General features: G+C 36.9%; 1 protein-coding gene across 6 annotated transcripts in view; it reads right to left on the bottom strand.

Annotated features, from left to right (window-relative positions):
• Nucleotides 1-1,713: 1,713 nt before the first annotated feature.
• Zfr (zinc finger RNA binding protein) overlaps nt 1,714-21,627 on the bottom strand; it is a 61,772-nt gene continuing 41,858 nt past the window's right edge. For 5 of the 6 annotated variants that reach the window (XM_085676620.2, XM_085676622.2, XM_085676625.2 and 2 more), the window contains 6 exons: nt 17,975-18,116; nt 13,424-13,521; nt 12,477-12,572; nt 4,173-4,284; nt 3,955-4,052; nt 1,714-3,224 (listed from right to left, as the gene is read on the bottom strand). In XM_085676620.2, the coding sequence (XP_085532746.2) occupies nt 3,045-3,224; nt 3,955-4,052; nt 4,173-4,284; nt 12,477-12,572; nt 13,424-13,521; nt 17,975-18,116 (726 nt within the window). In that variant the 3' untranslated portion in view covers nt 1,714-3,044. Of the gene's footprint in view, nt 3,225-3,954; nt 4,053-4,172; nt 4,285-12,476; nt 12,573-13,423; nt 13,522-17,974; nt 18,117-21,627 lie in introns of those variants that run through there. The other variant, XM_085676624.2, reaches the window with a different exon arrangement.

The raw sequence follows: 21,627 nt of genomic DNA, 5'->3' as shown, positions 1-21,627 counted from the left end.
CAAAGGTCCTGAGTTCAATTCCCAGCAATCACACGCTGGCTCACAACTGCCTATAGTGAGATCTGGTGCCCTCTTCTGGTGTGCATTCAGAACATTATATACATAATACATTTTTAAAAAGACTTATATATACAGTGTTCTGCCTGCATGTATGTCTGCAGGCCAGAAGAGGGCACCAGATCTCACTACAGAAAGTTGAGAGCATTTGGTTGCTGGGAATTGAACTCAGGACCTCTGGAAGAGCAGTCAGTGATCTTAAACTCTGAGCCATCTCTCCAGCCCCAGAGATTTTTGTTTGTTTAGTTTTTTGTTTAGTTTCTGTCTTGACAGACAGCTCTTGCTGTCCTGCCTGCAACTTGCTTTGCAGATCAGGATGGCCTCTAACTCAAAGATCCACCTGCCTCTGCCTCATTGCTGGGATTAAAGGCATGAGCCACGAACCACCTGGATGGAGAGATTTTTCTTTTTTTAGTTTTAATTTTTTTGGGCAGGGGAGGTTACAAGGGTGGAGAGCAGACGTGAAAGGGCTGGGAAATGAGTGGTTTGGGGTGTACAATCTGAAATTCCCGAAGAATCGATAAAAATTAATTTTTCTTAAAAATATTCATTTAAAGGAAAAGAGCTCAGAGTATATCTGGGGTGACCTGGTAAAAAAAAAGTTGCCTAAGTGTCTGCCCAAATTCAGCTGAAATAAGGTTCTAGAGAGTCACTGACACTAGGCAATATTTAGCTGAGTCTGAGTCCCTACTCCTGAGTGGGCTGTGCCTGAAGCAGTGAAGGTGAAAAACAAGTTGCAGTGGAGACTCTAGGGTTCGTGATGCCAAAATGTGGGAAGGTCACTGAGAAAAGCTGTCTGCACTTAAGGGGGATGGACAAGAGAAGCCATGTGGACTATGAATGACAAGATGCTAAGACAGGACTGCCCAGTCTGCTGGAGCTCTCTTCACGACATATATGACGACTTGGACAGAGTCAGGAATAGAACGCTGTACCTGCCCCCTCCCCCAACCCAGATATGTGTTTGAACATTTGGTTCCTAACTAGTGGCACTGTTGTGGGAGGTTATGAAACTCTTAAGAGGCTAGGGTCTAGGGTGAAAAGTCTTGTCCTATCTGTGTTTCTTGTCTGACCAGTATGTGGAGTTACAGCTTCACCTTTCCTATAATGAACCCACCTGCTGCCATACCTTCCCAACCAAATTTGTCACTCTCTCAAACTTTGAGGTAAAACACTTCTTAAAAAAAAAAAAAAAAAAGTCTGGACACTCAAAAGCCCATAGCAAAAATATAAACATAAACACATGCTGAAGTCACAGAGATAGTATTAGACAGCTCTACAAGAACACCCAGAATCTTCTATTCTATTGTCTGGGGGAAGGTTCGAACCTTAGAAAAATGAACCAATATGTTGGTGAAACATAAAAACTTTCAAAATTACATGAGCAGCCAACATACACCTGGTAGGAGTAACACACACACACACATAGTATATAAGAATTTTTTTGTAGCTCTCGAGCCTATCCTGGAACTTGCTCTTGTAGACCAGGCTGGCCTTGAACTCACAGAGATCACCTGCCTCTGTCTCCCGAGTGCTGGGATTAAAGGCGTGTGCCACCTCTGTCAGGCCATGAATATGGTTTTACTGAAGCATAAGTAGTATCAAGCAAAAGTCATCTTCACCAAGCCCACCACATAATACAAGGAAGTCATCATATGAATTTAAGCTTTTATTTCCGTATCTCACTGTAGTGCTGTGACAACACAACAACACCTGTGGACCAGAGCATACGCACATCAACAGTAAGATGCAACTTCGCGTTACACCACTGCTGGGGGATTAGCATTTTATATGAGACATAAGCATGTAAGATGGCCACACCAAATAATTTTCTTTTTTTTTCATTAGATAATCTTATTTTTTAAATCAGTAATACTTTATCAATCTCACTGTTAATAGACCTATAAATGATCAGGATGATAGGATGTGTGGGATCATTCAACTGTGTTACACTGTAAGAGCTGTTAAGAGTAATTGCACACACATTAATAAGGAACTGTCACCATAATTAAGGGCTAGTTATTGTTAGTTGCACAATGATAAAGTTCTTTTGGAAACAATAACCCACTTATATGTGAAAAATGCCCTTTCCACTTGTACAGAAGAAAAAGTACTCAGAAAGTTATTTTTGGCCTTGCTATGTCAAAAAGTCAACTGTACAAAGACCTACGTGTTAAACCTAAAATTATAATTTTAAAAGTCTATCAAAAACAAAAATGTCATGCATTTTATTATTAATTATGCAGAGGCTTTAAATCTGTTGCAAGACCATATAGTATATATTAGCTTTTATACTGCTAATGCACAACTAACAGCAAACTTGATTAGATTAACGAATTTGTCTTAATTACACCTTTATATATCACACTAGATAGACAAATGCCACAAGATCTGCAGAAACACCCAGTTCTGAGCACTCAAATGGCAGGATAGGTTCTTATATTGTAATCCTTCACATACAGAATAACGAAAGGAAAAAGAATCCTGCAGCTTCACGTTACAAAAAAACGTACTGCTGTAAAATATTAAGAGGTAAAGGATGCTGTAAAATATTAAGAGGTAAAGGATATCTATAACACAAAGTAACTTACAACTAGTGTCAAAGCAAACTTCTAAGTAAAAATATCAAAATACATGGAGCAACTGAAGCACAAATCCTGTATTAAATACAGTAGAGATTTAATAGCACAATGCATTAGTTAATAAAAGACACAAAAATACAGGGACCAAGGGCAACCAGTAAATAAAAATCAAAATATGGGGGGGGGGTGGAACCACTATTTTTGCCCTAGTTGAATTTGTTTTTCGGTGTCTTTCCATCCATATAATACCTAACACTGTACATTGTTTTTTAATGCCATAGAAAAACACGGTTCTTCCACGGAACTTTATATTCTTGATAAACTTTTTAAAGTAGACATTATTATGAATGGAAAACAGCCAATAAACCGGCACCTATTTTAACACTGAAGATTTACAGAAACTTTTTAAAAGTTATCATAATCCTTTTTGTCTTTTTTCCCTTCAGCTTCAAATCCGTCTACTCCATCACTATCCCTTCGTCGTTTCCTGTTGTTGTGGATGTTAAAACGCTGATTCATTTGTGGTAATGGATCCATTCCTAGAACTTTGTGTATCTGACGGAATGCAAGGAGTCTCAATGCAAACTGCAAATAGAGTTAGAATATAGAATTAATTTTAAAACTCTAAATAATTAAGCTAAAAACGCCAATCCTTAAATAAATTTAGTCTATTCATAAAGGGGTGGTGGTGGAGATGGGTCAGTGATTAAAGCACTTTTGCTCTGGCAGGGGATCCAGGCTCAATTCAATACCACATGGTGGTTCACAATCATCTGGAATTCATTATGATGACAAAGTTGGCATAAAATACAGGGAAGTCTGACTCTACAGTCCATAGTAATCCTCGATATGGAACAGTGCTAGGAAAGGCAAAACTTTGATAATATCTAAAAGCATAGTTCACTCCTGCATAACCAGAGACTTCTTGATAAAACTGATAAAAACCTAATAACGAAGTGTTTAATGTTGAATTCTTTTCCTGGTATATATAAGATACACAGACAAAATTATACAATAATCAGATTCATTCATATATTAAAAATCTTATCAGTGAAATCTAGTTTAAGGTAAATCCTTTTTTATTTTTTAGAGACAGGGTTTCACTGTATAGTCCTGGTATGCCTTGGTCTACTGGGAGTTGGGATTGTATGAGTCTGCCCTATCACCTTAGGTAAGGTACATCCTTTAATATTCTCTTTAAGACTCACTTACTAATTACATATTATAATAACTATTATATAATTATTTCATGTAAAGAAACATTTATAAAAAACCCTAAACCTTAAGAACAGTAATCCAACAAGAATTCAATTACCTGTGCACTGGATGTAATGTCTTCACGCTGTTGGTCAGTCATTGTTGCCAAAGTGTCAAAGGGATCCTTTTCACAAGGATCCAGAAGTCCAGGGCTGCCTATAATGATCATTTTGTGAAGAAATAAAAGCATTCTTAGCATTATCTACTTGGGAAAATGGGCCTCTTATTCAATAAAGAAATAAACTTAATTTTACTTAATAAGAATACTAAACTTACCTTTGAGAATAATCCCTGAAGAAATGCACTCAAATACTCTTCTCAGGGCATCTCCAGGGCTTTGAGGACTGGAAGCACTACTAATTGCTTTCTCTACCAGCAACTCCATAGCCTAAGATTAAAAACATAAAAGACATTCAACAGTATAAAGACCACTTTCAAACACCATCAGAATTATAGACACTTGACATTCTCAAGGGTCATTAAAGATTTTGAAGATTAGGGAAGTTATGATAAGGTAATGAGCAAGAGATGGCTCAATGTGTAAAAGGCACTTGTGATGACCCTGATACAACCTTCATGGTAGAGAACTTTTCAAGGGGCCCTGACAGACAGACACACCCCTGATGAAACCTTAAAGGTATAAAGAACTGACGTCTCCAAGTTGTTCCAACACACACATAAATGTAAAATAATAATATAAAAATATTCAAAATAGCGGCAGGAGAGATGGCTCAGCGGTTAAGAAGCAGTTGCCTGCTTAACTCAGTTGTCCTGAGTTCAATTCCCAGCAACCATATGGTGGCTCACAACCATCTGTAATGAGGTCGGGTGGCCCTCTTCTGGCCTGCAGGCATACATGCAGACAGAATATTATATACATAATAAATAAATAAATATTTAAAAAGTATTCAAAATAAAAGCCTCCCGCACCATCTGTTCGAAGGTTGAAGTGGCATTATTTGGGCAACAGAGTGCAACCTCAATTAAAAAAAAACAAAACAAAAAAAACCTAGCTGGGCCCTAGGGGCAGAGTCAGGAGAATCTCTGTAAATTCAATCTTACTTTCCCCCCAAGGCTAACCTAGAAGTCGCCATATAGCTCATGCAATCTTTGATCTCACCAGTTCTTTGTCTCAGTCTCCTGTGTACTGGACTACAGGTATGAACCTTCACTTCTGACCTACTCCTAATTCTGAAACACGTCTCACTTAGCAGTCCTGAGATCCATCTTCCTACTTAAGCTTACTTGAATGCTGAGATTACACAGGCCTGAGTTTGCCCCATCTGGTCTTGTTTTTTCTTTACAAACAATGGGTATTATCTCAACTTTCATTTAATGCATCACTGGAATTTAATTACCCATAAGGGAACCAGAAAAAAAAATACTTTCACTGTATTCTACATTTAAGAGACTCAAAAATCTTAAACCAATGACTGAAAGACAAAGGTAGAGGAATAGGCATTAAAAGTAGCCAATCTGGAATGGGGTGGGGGAGAAGACAGGTTATTTAGAGACGTGTACATAAAAATTTAGCAGTGTTAGTTGGGCAGTGGTGGTGCACGCTTTAATCACAACACTTGGGAGGCAGAGTCAAGTGGATCAGTGTGAGGCTAGTGGTCTACACAGAGCGAGTTCCAGGACAGGTTCCAAAGCTACACAGAGAAACACTGTCTTGACTGCCCCACCCCAAGCAGTATAATTTATTTGATTCATTCTTCCAAACTTACAGTTCAGTGGCCTTTGGTATACTTATGAAGTTATTCAATCATTTCCACTGTCCAATTCCAGATTTTTTTAATCACCTCGTATCTACCAGTAAACACCTCTTCCTCCCTGCCCTTTCCTCCAATCTACTTTCAAATTCTACAGATTTGCCTACTCCTGACACTTCATACAAAGTGAACCACATGAAGGCCATCTTCTCCTTTCTAGTACAAAGCATTTGGTTCAACTGGTGTAGCTTTTGAAAGCAAATTTACTTTTTATTTATTTTTACTCATGTGTATGCTGGTTGTCTGCCACATGTATAGAGGTACCTACTAAAGCCAAGAGAGGGCATCAGATCTCCAAGGAGCTGGAGTTAAGAGACATTTGTAAACTGCTAGAGGTGGATGCTAGAAACTGAATTAAGGTCCTCTGGAAAGACAGTCAGTGCTTTTAACTCTTGAGCCATCTCTCCAGTGCCTGTTCTTTTATTTAAATTGTAAGTAGAAATTGCAGGGTCTATCAAATGACTGAGCATGCTATGACATTACTGTCAAACCCGATGATCTGAGTTTGATCCCCAAAGTCAGGGCCCAAGGAGAGAACAGACTACTGCAAACTGTTCTCTGACCCACAGAGGCACACACACACACATTGCTCAAAATACACAAACAAAATACACGAATGCAAAAAAATAGGAGGTCCAAAAACAATTCTATGAAACCAAATTAGCTTGAAACTACAACAAAACCCTAAAATGGTTCAGAAGCTGAAAAACTTATGCTCAGTTATATAATAAAAAGTCAGAAAGACAAGGACTGAGAAATGGCTCAGTGGTTAAGAGTACTTGTTGCTTTTGCAGAAGACCCAGGTTTGATTCCTAGTACCCACATGGTGGCTCACAACTGTCTAACTCCAGTCCAGGAGCTCTGAAACCCTACTTTGACCTTCTCAGACACCAGGGCACACATATGATACACACATATGTAGGCAAAACATTCACACACATAAAATGATAAATCTTACAAAATAAAGATAAAAGCCAGAAGTAAAACAATGTCAGACCAATCTAAAGGTGAGGGCACAAAGCCAAATCTCAAGATCTTTTGCTCTCCCAAAATTAAACAAACAAATAATAAAAAAAAGTTACAATGCATGTTACTGCCTCCAAGTAAAAATGTAATAGCTTGCATCAAACAAGAAAGGACAGCAGGAGATGACTCCCAAGAAACAGTGACTATGCTCAAGCAGGTCTTCCTGCACTCTCCATGGGAAACTTGGAGATGAGATTAGCAAGTGAGTGAACACCTCACTAATAACCTCTAAATTGAGGGAAGAATGGATCGTGCCACAAGACATTTTCCTAAAAGTAAAAGATCTCTTTTGACCTTTCTGGAGATAGAAGCAGAGAATTTTTAATCCTGGAGTCCTGGTGAAAACCAGCCTTTAGAGCACAGAGCATGAATATGTACACTTTAACAACATCTAATGACTAACAATAAGCACATTTTAAATGGTAGATTAAAACGGTCTTTCAAATTGTACTTCTTTCTACAAGCAGTCCTTAAAGAGTAACTCACAAGAGGATGAATAAGGAGAGATATTTTAAAAAGGTTCAACATTTGACTAAATAAACTGTGGGACATATGGACTGTGGAATTAAGCCCCAATAAAGAATGCTAGTCTATCATTTCCAACAACATGGACAGAACTAACAGTCATCACATCATGTGAAAACAAGCCATTCACAAATACTCTATGATCCCACAAACAGAATAGTAGCAAAGCCTGGCAAGTGTAGTAATATTTCATTTGTATTTTAATAAATAAAGCTTCCCTGAAGATCAGAGAGTAAACAGCTACACTGATCAGCCTTACAGACCAGGAAGTGGTGACACACACCTTTAATCCCAGCAGCCACACAGTTTGTCATAGAAACTGGGTGATAGTGGTGCACGCCTTGCCTTTAGTCCCAGCACTAGAGAGGAACACAAGACAGGAGGAGACAGCTCTCACACAGTCTCATTCTGAGAGTCCTGGAGGCAGGATCACCATTTTGGACTGACGTAGAGGTAAGAGCCAGTGGCTGGCTGTTTTGCTTTTCGGACCTTCAGGTTGAACCCCAGTATCAGTCTCTAGGTTTTTATTAATCGTGTTACAGGAAGTATGTGGAGGTGATGGTGGTAAGACAGCTAATGGCCATAATCTATGCTCTGTGGCACAACAGGGTTGACAATGCTTAACAAAAATTAGTCATAAACTTCTTTTTGGAGGTTGCGTTAGGTACTGAGGTTCAAACCCAGAAACGTGTATTCCTGACAAGTGCTTTAACATGAACTACATCTCTAAGTTGTAACTTTTATTTCAAAGTAGCTGCTAGAAGACTTTGAATGTTTCCAGCATTAAAAAAACTGATAAATATTTGAAGTGATAAACATGTCAACAATACGAAAAACCATTACACAATAATTGTATTGAAATGAACCACTGTACCTAATAAAAATGCAATTGTCAACTAAATATATCAAAAATAGATGGGAACAACTTTGCAGGACATCTTATACTCATGTAAAGAATAGTATGAAAAGCCTGTTTTGTACAGACTTTACATGGGGCAATTATGCATTAAATTAGTTTGTTAATAACAAATGTACCCCCTCTGGTACAAATGTTGACATGGAGATGTGTACGCAGGGCAAAAATTTGCATGGGAACTCTTTTTAATTATTATTTCTGTGAACGAGCCTGCTGTTAGTAAAATCTAATCAACATTAAAAAAAAAAACCTGTCTGGATTGAATTTAGTATCTAAGCATGAAAAAGTAATTTAAAGTTTCAGATTCTAAAAACATTCAATGACTGCATGAAGCCAATAAAATGAAGTCAAAGTTCAGATAAACAGGAAGATTCTGGGATACTATACCAAACTAATATCCTAAGCATTATGGAATTGTGATGGTTTGAATAGGAATGGCCCCATGGACTCATAATTTGAATACTTGGTCCCCAGATGGTAAAACTGGGAAAGGTTAGGAGCTGTGGCCTTGTTAAAGAGGTGAATCACTGAGAGTAGGCTGTGAGGTTTCAAAAGCTTATGTCATTCCCAGTTAGCTCTGCCTCTTGCTTATGGATCAGAATTCCTTAGTACTTCTCTAGTACCACGTCTATCTGCCACCATGCTCCCAATCATGAAAGTACAGACTGAGTTCCAAGTAAACTCTTGGATCAGTTGTCTTGGTCATGGTGTCTTTTCGAGGCAACAGAAAAGAAACCAGAGTTGGTACAGAGTGGGCTATTATTGTTCTGTAAAAGCCCAATTATCGGTTTTTGGAGTAATATGGAAGACTTTAGACTAGGAAAGTAGTTGAATGCTATAAGCAGAACTTAACAGGAGAAGTCTGGAAAGCAATAGTGCTGAGGGTCATATGGATAGGACTATGGAGGCCCAGTTCAAGAGGTCTTTGAGGCCGGGCAATAATAGCATCGGCTTAGAGACCATTCATGTGATGGTTTGGCAAAGAATGTGGCTGTTTTTGCCCTTTCCGTAAGCATCAGCCTAAGACTAAACTGAAGAGTTTAGGACTAATTTCAATGTCAGAGAAGATTTCAAGATTGGCTAATGCTGACTCTATCATGTAGTTATTAGTTACCACTCTTATATAGGTCTACAATTTAAAGAGCACCAGAAAATGTTATGTTGGAGCCTTAAAGAGAGACAAGGAATTAAGTGAGCAAGGCTCTCAGAGCCACCCCCCACCCAGCTAATCCTGCAATTTGTAAAAAGAAATGGCTCAAGGCAGTGGTTCCCAACCTTCCTAATGCTTCAAACCTATAAAATTATTTTTGGTACTTCATAATTGTAATTTTGCTACTGTTATGAATCATAATCTAAATATTTGATAGGCAGGACATCTGATGTGACTCTGTGAAAGGTTTTTTTTGACCCCGAGAACCACTGCCTTTCGGAATTACCTGTTCCAAAAAACAAAAGAAAGCTTATGCAAATGTAATTCAGGGAGAAGACCAGGTTCCATTCCAAGCAGGCAGAAGAATTTGGCAGCATTGCCACATGGTTCTAGTTTCAGAATCATAAAGGATAACAGTACAGGGTTATGTGCTGTGGAACAGAATTTAACTATGTAAACATGTGTTGCTGTTTCACCTCGCCTGCCTAGGCACTTGATTGGTCTAATAAGAAATCAAACAGCCAATGGCTGGGCAGAAGAGGGATAAACCTGGGAGTGGGGGGAGAGGAGAGGAGCTACCAGAGAGAAAAGGGCAGCCAGCTGGGGGTCAGTTGGTCAGCTAGAAGAAAGAAGGAAAGCAGGACTGACAGTACATAGATGTGGTAAATGAGCCTCAGAGCAGCAAAAAGATTAATAAAAACGGATTAATTTAAGTTTTAAAAAAGCTAGCTAGAAACAAATCTAAGCTAAGGCCAAGCATTCTAAATAGTGAGTCTCTGTGACATGATTTGGGGGCTGGCAGGACAAGAAAGCAGGCTACAGTTGTGGAATCTTCTTCCTTCATAGCTAATGAAAATCACTGAGGCCAGGTATATGGCAGAGGAATCCCTGCATGAGGGCCCAGAGAGGGCACTGCATAAAGCTGTGGGGCTTCTACCAAGGAAGTACAGACAGGGAGTGAAACCATGCCAAGAGAGTGAAGTCTGTTGCAGTCAGCAAAACTGGAAGAGAGAAGCAACCTAAGCCCTTTAGCATCAGTCACAGAGATATAGGATTTGGAATTTGCATCAGTGAGTCTTGCTTTGGTCCAGATTTCTTCTTTATGCCTCCTTTGGAAAGGTTCTGATATTCTGTGCCACTTATATTAGAAGCATGTAACTTAGCTTTTGGCTCAGTGGTTAAGAGCACGGCCTGTTCTTTCAAGGTTCTGAGTTCAATTCCCAGCAACCATATGTTGGCTCACAACCATCTGTAATGAGATCTGGGGCCCTCTTGAGGAAGAGACCTGATCCTCATCAACTTAGACAATGAAACCCAATATATGGAAAGTTCAACAGAACTACCATATACAGGCTGCCCAAAGGCATAAATTTCATTTTATTTCAACTTGCATTTTGCTTTTACAGGGAGTTACAACTAAGTAAGACTAAGAGTCTCGAGTCTTCAGAAGAGACTTTAAATTTATAAAACTGTTGAGACTTGTGAAAGAATCTTGGAACTTTTGAAATTGGACTAAATTCATTTTGTACTGTGGTATGGCCACAAGTCTATGTTGGCAGGGAGTAGAATGTGGTAGTTGAGTGAGAATGGTCTACATTTGAATACCTGGTTCCCATTTGGTAGAACTCTTTTGTGAAGGGTCAGGAAGTATGATTTTGACAGAAGTGTGTCATTGGGGGTGGGCTTTGAGTTTTCAAAAGCCCATCCTATGTCCAGTTAGTGTTCTTGTTCTTCCCCCTCTCTCTCTCTGCTTGTTGGTTGTTGTCTCAACATGGAGGGGTTCTCACCTACTGTTCTAGCATGATGTCTGCCTCCTCCATCACTATAGCTCTTTATCCTAATTATTTCTCCCATTTACCATTAGAAATGATCACTAAAACTTAGGACATACCCTTCTAGGAATTTTTGCAGTATAGTAAGTATGTAATTTGTAGCTCTAATATATATATTACATACAATTTATAAGGAAAATAATTTGACCCCTACAAGTTTTAAGTCCAAAGTCCAGGCTTTTATTTGTTTGGCTTTTCCAGATAGGGTTACTCTGTGTAGCCTTGGCTGTCCTGGAACTAGCTCTGAAGACCAGGGGGACCTCAAACTCAACAGACATCAACCTGCCTCTGCCTCCTGAGTGCAGGGAGTAAAGGCATGGGTCACAAGGAATGCCCAGTCTAAAGCATGGAATTCTTAAACACAGAGAGAAACAAGAATAAAACAATTAGAAATAAATAAAAGATAACCTTGGCATTTCCCTCCCTTTATTTTCTCAAGATAGGGTTTCTCTGTAACTACCCTAGCTGTCCTTGACCTCACTTTGTAGAACAAGCTGTCCTCAAACTCACAGAGATCCACCTGCCTCTGCTTCCTGAGTGCTGAGATTAAAGGCATAAACTACCACCCCTCGTAACCTTGGCTATTTAACTTTTAATAACCTAACTTTGAAAAATGGGTTAAATTTTATTTCTGAACAAATTTCTATCTGAATTTTTACTATTCAAGAACAGTTAGTCTTAAACAAAGGCATTGGGTCTTTTTATGTTTGTTTAGGACGAGCTCTCATACTTATAGCTCATTACCCCATTTCCTTGAGAAAGGGTCTCTCTGAACCTGGAGCTAAGCTAGTAGGTAGCAACGTTCCTGTCTTGGCCAGCACAATACTAAGGTTACAAGTGTGTGTACGTCATGCCTGATATTTTATGTGAGTTCTGGGGACTTGATATTAGGCCCTCAAGCTTGCATAGTTGAGCTGTCACTCAGTCCATAAATTCTATTTTCTTTATAATTTTGCAAATCATCTTTTTCAAAAAAAAAAAAAAATAAAATAACCATTCACTCACTCACTGACTGATTGTGTGTCTCCCTACTTCTCTATGTGCCATGGTACACATATTAAGACCAAAGGATAATTTTTAGGAGTCAGTTCTCTTCTTGTACCATATGGGTTATAGGGATGGAACTCAAGTTTTCAGGCTTGGTGGCAAAGGCCCTTACTCATTAAGTTAAGTTATCTTACCAGCCCAAGCATAATTTCTTAATTATTAATCCTAAAACAATAAATATTCTCAAATCCCCAGGAATTGTCATTAGAACAGAAAAATATGATATGGAAATGGAAATGCAGGGTCAGAGGACAAAGAGTGAATAAAGAAGACCTTTCTTATCTTCATATGGTGCTGTCATAAGCTACTTACCCAGCTGGGAAAGTCAGACCAAGTTGGAACTCGCTGACAAAGGTCTCGGAGAATACGTATGATAATCACACAGGACTGTAGGCCATTAGCTCTAGCCTTGAGGGCAACACAAAAACCAACTGAATTAATCTTAGAAATACCAGAAACATCCCTTGATGAAAAAAAGTTAAAATACCACTGTTCAATGGAAGCTCAGATTAAAAATAAAAGTAAAAATAATTACATTTAAGTTGGGGTCAATGAGCTGCCATTTACAGCAGTATTTTACGCCAGAGTTAGTATTTAAAAGCTAGTATTTAGGTCAAAGTAAACAGATTATACAAGAATAATATTTCTTGATCCCCTGTGAACCTTGACCTGTGTTCATACAAAACAGTAAACTGAAAAAAAAATTCTGCCTAAATTAGAAATAAAAAGGAAAAATAAAGAGCTAAAAAGTTTGTCTAGGGACTGGAAGGTTAAGGAGATCTGTTTGGTTTCCCGTCTGTGCCTTTGCATGTCTGCAAAGTCACTAAACCAAGCAGTTGCTTCCTCACCTTTCATTCCCTACACTCATTAACTTAGAGAAAGAGGGGAAAATCTTAGAACTATACACAAAGCTTTAAACACATATTCCATTATTTAAAGCAAAGTTAATCTGCAGCCTTATGGAATATAATATATATACAAAAATACGTGATCTTCCTGAAGAAGACAACTTCAAATATAGCCACTAAAAATAAAAAAACCCGGAGTACAAACATCCCCCAAGCCTGCTTATTGTCAAATTAATAGTAACTGCAAAATGCAGATCTTTATACTCAGCTTTCTATGACACCTTATTTTCTGAGATTTAATTTAAAACAGTGTTGCTTAGGCAATCTTTTGAAATGTTTAAGCATAGTTAAACATGTACTGAACTACTCTCTCATAAGGCTACAAGAAAAAAGTAAAATGATGTTCCGAACCTGGAACCACTTAGCGTGGCGTAGAGCAGCCAGAGCGTCAAGGCATTTTTGCCTGTCCAAGACGTCCGGTGGGTCTTTCACCATACCCGAGGTTACATCTAAAATGGATTGAATTGGCAAAATGCAGTGAGGAATGGGTGTTTGACCAGGTGAGCAAGACACTTTCTTAAAGTAGCATCAGTGTCACGTGAGCCATTTGAGAGTTTTTCTAGTTTAATTCATCCAGGGAGTAACTTTCAACAAATTTATATAATACAATATGAAGAACAAAAGGAGAATTAAGATAAACTCTTCGGTGAAACAATTTTCTGGAAATAGAAACCTTACTCACCAAAATGAAATCTAAAGGAAAGATTATTGGACACAGCGCACCAGCACAAAGAAGACAAAGACAAAAGGGAACACAAAAATCCACCTTAAATGGGAATGTACAATAAACTACCATGTTGGTCAAGTATTCTAGGTTATTCTTGGGCTAATTTAAGAAAGAACTTAAAATAAATATGAATATCAATATAACAATTACAAAAAAACAAAACAAACAAAAAATCCCCCAAAAAACCAAAATGAGGTTTAGTTCTATGAGAATTCAATTCTTTATGTTCAACAGGAGAATTTTAGTATGTTGTAAGGAAATATAAAATGCTTTCTAAAATGAAAAGTTTTCATTAAAAGTATTCCAAACAGTAATCAGAGAGAAACAATGAGTAAAGCAGAAAGAGGCTACAGGAACTAGCACAGTAAAATACAATTAAAGTACAGAAAAGAAGCCATGAGCAGAATACTTTGATGGTAAATATGTAGGGTCTTTTTAAATTGGTTAAAATGTGTTACATTAATAAAGCTTGAGAAAATGGGAAACTAAATTAGGACAAGAAATTAACTTTACATTAACAAAGACCAGTTTACATTAATAAATCAGTCACAAAGGTGAAGATCTAAAGGCCAGCTACATGTTTATCTGAAATATCTATAAAATGTGAAGAAGATAATAATTTGCTGGTCAAACATATAACCAAACAGTAACAACTTCAATTTAATTCACAGTTGTTATCAACTTTATAGTCAGGCTGGCCTTAAAACCATGGTTTATCCTCTTCCCTCAGTCTCTGAGAGCCGGGATCAAGAGTATGATCCATTGTGCCTAGTTTATAGTATATCTTTTTTAAATACAGGAAAATTAATCTGTTGACTATAAGCAGTAACTAGAAAGCAACCACGATACATTTAGGAAACAATTTACTGAGTATTTCACATGACTACGAGTGAGGAAAGAAGAAATATTAAATAATAAGTTCTGTAAGTCTGGGTTAAGTGTTTTTTTTTTTTTTTTTGGTCTTAAAAGAATTTAGAAATCAATTTTATTAATTTTTTATTTATGCATTTTTGTGGGTGCCCAGAGAGTCCAGAAGGCATCAGATGCCCCGGGCCAGGGCCAGGAGTCTAGTTGCTTGTGGGTTGTCAGACCCTGAGTGCTAGGAATTGAACTGGGATCCTCTACAAGAACAACAAATGCTCTTACTCAATGAGTCATCTCTCTGGCCCAGTAATTTAGAAGTCTTAGGAGGTAAGTTGTCATTCTTATAAATAGATGAAACATGAAAGTTCTCTAAAAAATGAGATAAGGAAAAAGGACAAAGAAGGGATAGATAACTACCCTGAAAAAGAAAAAAATTCACTTCAACCACTTCTACTCTCCATAACATGAAGACTAGGCGGAAAGACCTCTGTCTACTGCTCTATTTACAGTATGTGAAAGCCAGAATGTAAACAGACGACTATGATCAATGTAAAGTTTCTAAATCTACTGTATTTCAGAACCTTACATAATTCTTCCAATAACTTTTTGTACAAAATTGTAACCTACAATAGAAATTCAGTGATGCCAGAACACTTATTACAAGTTAAAAACAAATAAGAGGCATTAAGTAGGAAATTTTTGTTAAATTTAGAGTGTGGATTTTTGTACCCATTTTTATATTTTAAGTAGATTAACCCCTTAGATATATTGTGCTAAAATTGTATTTGTTCCCTAACAGTCAATGAAACAAAATAAAAACCTGTTAATTTATTAAAAAAAATACAAATTCTTTTCCTACATGAATGTATTTCACAAATTTTAAGGGGTTAATCACCAATTAGAAGACATGCTGTGTCCACACTACTTTATGATTAAAAGTTAATGGGACTATATTAATTTCAATTAACATTTGTTATGTAAAATATAATTCACCCAACTATTTAAAAACTAGTGTGAACACTGCTCAATTCTAGAAGAGACAAAAGACAAACAAAATAGCCACACAAAGGACAAAAAAAATGCCAGACTCTGCATCCAAAATCCCCCTTCATCAAATGGCAGATGTGACACTGAGCTTTTGAAAACCTTGGTCAAAAATCCTTCCGATGTCTTGGCAGCAACCCCTGACAGGAATCAATCCCTTCTGCTAGAAGGCTTTGGACCGGGCCTGACAAGCTACAGGTAGAAAAAAACACACACAATACTTGATTTGCTGCAGAAAAAAATTCTGTAGCAATGGTTAGAGCATTCTGAACATTTCAAGCTTAAAATCAATCAAATGTTTACTGCATGTTAACTGTCAAACACAATACCAGAAAAGACATCTGTCATGTGTTTAACAGTTATTTCGACAATTTAGTTATTTCTTTTATTAAATGATTTTTCATATCAAACAGGACCACTACATATTAAAGAGGCTATTACACTATGTGGAAATATAATAGTTGAATGTCATGATTTACAATGTTCTTCCGGCAAAGCCTTCCTTACACCCTGTACTAACTCCCCAAAGCAAGCTAAAGGCTTTAAATGATTTGAAGACACAGAGCACCGGGAGCTGCAGTGAGAGAGAATACATACCGATAGTCTGCAGCTAGAAAGAAGCAATCTTCATGACAAAGCTAAAAACATGGGTTTACTGCAGTCATCTGCAGCAAAAAACACTCTTAACAATGTTTCTACACTTTTGTATATCCAACTTTCCAGCTCAGTGCCTTGAAGCAAAATCTTTCAATTTCAGGCTGATCATTTTCCTCATGATCATATTTGTAAAATTCAGAACAGTAATTCTATCTCAGTCTGGGTCAGACAAAAATATAATTTTGTTTCCTTTAGAAGGCATGTTAAAGGATTTACTACAGTAAGACTCTATTAACTTATAAAATGGCTTGATAATGAACTGAGGCTTAATACACAGAAACATTCTGAAATAAAGTTAAATGGTTACATAAGCATAATTTTACATTAAATATAGCAACATTATTTTATAAAACATCATATGAGATTTTTAAAAACCTAAGTAAAGGATCATATGCTACATACAACTTGGCCAAATTGTCTCAAGAACTATTTTCTTCAACAACACAGAGAGCTAGACCTTAGAGGGGAATTCATGCTCACAGCAATGATCCTTTACATAAAGTTTACATATTTTTTAGGATGCAAAGCCTAAGGAACAATATTTAAAAATACTAATATAGTATAGATATAAAATATACAAAATCAGACATTCCTCTGAATAAAAATTTGACTAAAATATTCTTTTCTTGGGCTATGAAAAGCCCAGCTTCTTAAAAATAATCATTTTGCCTTATTAATACTTTTTCTCCTCAACCTGTACTAAAAACAGACACTGTAAAATTTAATTCCATTTCCAACAACTTAAGATGGATAAAAACAACATGAAAGGAAACAAAGTAAATTTTATCTGACCCATAAAACAAGAGAACCAACATTACTGCAGACACTGATCATGCTTTTGGCTTAAAAGCTTTGGAAGCTTTGAAAATGTTACAGAACAGTCCCTAAAGCAACATTGCTGGCACCATTAAGAGTTTCATGTTCTACAAATGCAAATTCAGTTAAAAAACAAAAACAAAAACAAAACAAAACAAGACCCTGAACTATACTGTAACTCACTTATTCACATCATTTGTTAAGAGCTCTAGGATGATACGTAGGTCAAGTGCCCAAATCTGTGTGCATCAGCATGTTCTGCATTTATAAAGTACGCAAAACTGAGCAACCTCAGAGAACTAGAAATATTTACTTCAGGACAGGCCAGATCCATCACTATATATATAAAACAATTGTAAGGAAGTGTTGTAGATAGTTTGCCAATTTGTGAAACTTTATTAATCAAGACAAGGCAAGACCAAGACTGTCTTAGCAAAAGTTAAATTGTGGCCCCAAGTGATTAACAAGCATTTAAACTTTTTTTCTATGTATTGACTATGCAATAAACAATTTTTTGAAGTTCTTTTTTCCAGAAATCTGAGGTTTGCAAAAGAAAGAAAAAATATATCAAGAAAACCAATCACAGGATGTTTTCTATAATAGCACATCACTAAGAAGAGCACTCACTTTGTTAGAAATGATCTAAAGCAAAACTAATTGCTGAGTAAGTTAAATCTACCAAATTCATATGTAATGCCAGCATGTTGCCTTCTAGGGCTTAATGCCATCAAAGGATAGGTAAATGGAAAACAAAAAGTTAATACAAAAGTAGAACGTTTAATTGGCTTTCCAACCTCCTTCCCTCATGTTCTCTTCTCGAATAATTGGAGATGTCAAGGTGATAGTAACTTGCATTTTGGGCTCCACACACGAGTTCAAAATTATTGCTGCTTCAGATACAGCACATTTTATGTCATACTTCTCAGGACTTATAACCTATGTAATAAAGATGATAAGAAATCAGTCGAATCTTTTGCATTAAAACAAATATAGCTTTATTGTGGCTTTTATTACATTAACCTTTCTACAAATATTGGATTCTATTCCCTCTAAAGAAACACGACAGACTGATTACCCATACCATTATTAATTTCTTGCCTTTCCTTATTTTCAGAATTCTTTGTGGAAGTAATATTTCCCACTATTTTCAAACTTTTCTATTGATTAATATTTATGTATTTGGCATTTTGCCTGCCTGCATATATGTCTGTGTACCATGTGCATGTCTGGTGCCCACAGAGTAAAGAAGAGGTTCTGATCCTTTGGAACTTTGTCACAGATGGCTGTGAATCAACATGTGGGTGTTCTTAATCAATCATCCCATTACTTTAATAGGAGTTATTTGTACATGTGTATGCATGTCTTTTTTAATCCATGAATTAAAAGAAAAAGCTGCTGCCATCATTTATCTCATATATTTACAGACTTTCAAGGGAAGTAAAATATGTATGACACTTCAAGGAGCCTGATTCAACAACCATCTCCATAATTCATTCTCTGCAACTTGTTAATTTATTGCTTACCTAGAAGCAGCAGTAACAAATCTATTGTAATTTGGTAGACGTGAATTTACTTCCAGTTTATATGAACAAATTAAGTTTCTATATAGACATTACAGGTGGAGCAAATATATCTCAGTTGATAAACCACTTGGTGTGTGAAAGGCTCTGGGTTTGAACCCCAGTACCCGCCCACCCCCCACCACTGAGAACAAGACAGAAACATGAAATTTTTATACATTACTATTCAGGCTCAAATTGTACATTACTTTTTACTTGTGATACCATACTTGACACAAGGTTGCTGGAGAATTAACTTAAAAACCAAAACTAAAAAACCACCACCAACAAAAAAAGACAGCTCAATTTATTATTGTGTGCACACACATGTTTACATGCACCACTGTGCATGAGTGGAGCCAGAGGACGACTTGCAGTAGTTCTTTCCACCCATTGGTCCTGGAGAGTGTGAACTCAGCCATCAGACTTGACAGCAACTCTGAGCAACCTCACCAGCCCCCTAGATTAACTTTTTAAGTACTTAACAATACTATATAAATGTTAGTGACAATGATTAATTTGCTTTATTTTACTTGTTTATGCACACAGTTAAGAGCAAATGATCTGCAAAGTAGTTTGTTTTTCATTAACTGTTAATTATTTAGCACTTTTGAATTGCTTTTATTTTTTTTTTTTAATTTTTGTTTATTCAGGCAGGGTTTCTCCCTCTGGCTGTCCTGAAACTCGCTTCACAGGTCAGGATTGCTTTGAACTCAGAGATCCACCTGCCTCAGACTTCCAAGTGCTGGGATTAAAGGCATGTGCTGCCACCATCCAGCACTTCCTTTTTTAAAAAAAGATTTTATGTGCATGAGTGTTTTGCTTGCATATTATCTTCACCACATGCATGCCTGGTGCTTGTGAGGTTAGAGAGGGTGTCGGATTCCCTGGAACTGGAGTTCTGGCTGGTTTTAAGCAGACAAAGGATACTGGGACTCAAACTCAGGTCCTCTGCAAGAACAATACTCTTAACTACTAAGACATCTCAACAGACCCTCCCTAAAACACCACTTTGTTCTATACTGTGTTTGCATGTGCGTGATGTGAGTGCATATGGCATACACATACCACGACACGAATGAGTCGGAAGACAATGTTAGGAAATTGTCTCTTTTCTTTCCATAGCTTCTGGGAATCAGACTCCAGACATGAGGCTCTGGAGGCAAACATTTTAGCCACTGAGCTATATGGATGGCTAATTTAAAAAAATAAAAAAAGTCTTTTTCTTTCTTTGAAGTATAAATAAGTGCCTATTAGCATATCAAGCTATCACTTAAAATTTTTATGTTTTGTTTTTTTCCCTTCATAAAGCTTACCGGCCACTGCATGCCCTATATCACTGACCCACTCATACCAAAACAGATGTGAGAAGAAATTCAATGCTAATTCTACTGGCTCCTAATATTTGGAAAGATTCATTTTAATTCTGGAAACAATGCTAATATGAAAGAAACCAAACCAAAGCAAAACACTAGGTGCCAATGCTACGTTCAATATGCCTTAAATTCAACAGGACATTTCATTGTTCTTTTGTTTTCTATTGCTCTACTCTGGTCAAGTACAATTCTGAATTAGTACTGTAAAATCCAGGAAAATCTCAATCCCTAAATTTAAAATGTCTAGTAAGATTGTAATGTTTTAGAAGACTGATTACAAATGACTCAAGAAAACATTACTTAAACCGTGGTCATGCTTACTTTTAGAGACAAGGCCTCATGCAGCCCAGGTTGGGCTCAAACTCTATAGGTAGTCAACTACAACCCTGACCCGATGGTCTTCCTGCCTCCCACTCCCCATGTGTTGGATTACAGCATATTCAACTTCTGAAATCTCATCTTTAGAAAAAGTTTTGTTTTTAGAAAACCAAAAAGAGGCTGCTCTATCACTTGTGCTTGTGTGCATGTGCACAGAGGTCTGAGGACAGTCACTCTGTGGAGTGGTCCTCACCTCCACTGTTATGTTATGTGTTATGTGGGTTCTGTTTCCAGGGTTAAAAGTACTTTTACCTTCTCAACTATCTTGCTGCCAAGACAAAGTATTTCCTACCATTATAAATATTTAGAAAACTGAAGATACGGTAATCACCCCTTTATCTATGGTTGCATATACTTATCTGTTCAATTACCATTAGAAAATATTAAATGGGAAGTCACATAAATAAGCAATTCATACATCTTGAACTGTATGCTGATTGGAATACCATGATTAAATCTAAAGCTGTATTGTTCAACTGACCTGCTTTGTGAATCATCCCTTTTCCAATCACTACCTGTTCATTATTTCCTTACTCAATCAGCTGTCATGATACAGCATGTGAGTGACACTGGCATTCAACTACAACTTTAGTACAACTTTAGTAAAAATGTCAAATTTCTCGCGTTGAGGAATGATGAGCTGGTGAATGCTGCTTGGTCGTATAGCACACATTTAACATGTGTGTCTTGAGTTTATAGACAATACTCCCCTAGCGGCAGGGATAGGGACATGCTGAGGCTGTTGCTACTAAGATATATAGTAGAGAATTTGTCATTAGTCTACTATATTTAATTATAAGTATTTGTGTAATTAATTTGCACTTTATCCCAGGAAAAGTAGAAAAAAACACGACATATATATACTGTCTGAGGTTTCAGTCATCCTGGGGGCTTCAGGGGATGTCCAGACATCTCTGCAACAGTACAGAGCAACTACTGTATTAATAATAAAACCAGACAAATTCAAGTAAGATACATTCTTATTATATCAAAAGCATGCATTCAACTAAGAGATTCATAAATTCCAAAAAGTAAATAAGTAGAACTTGCTATATATAAGCTTTTAATTTCTTTACTATTTATTTTTTCTAATTTTAATTTTGTTTTAAAAAATCAGGTCAGTCAAGATAATCA

This window comes from Myodes glareolus, chromosome 15, assembly GCF_982192425.1.
Source record: "Myodes glareolus chromosome 15, mMyoGla1.1, whole genome shotgun sequence".
In the NCBI taxonomy this organism is placed as follows: Eukaryota; Metazoa; Chordata; class Mammalia; order Rodentia; family Cricetidae; genus Myodes; species Myodes glareolus.
The sequence above is the reverse complement of the archived record's forward strand: the minus strand, read 5'-3'. Positions and strand labels throughout refer to the sequence as shown.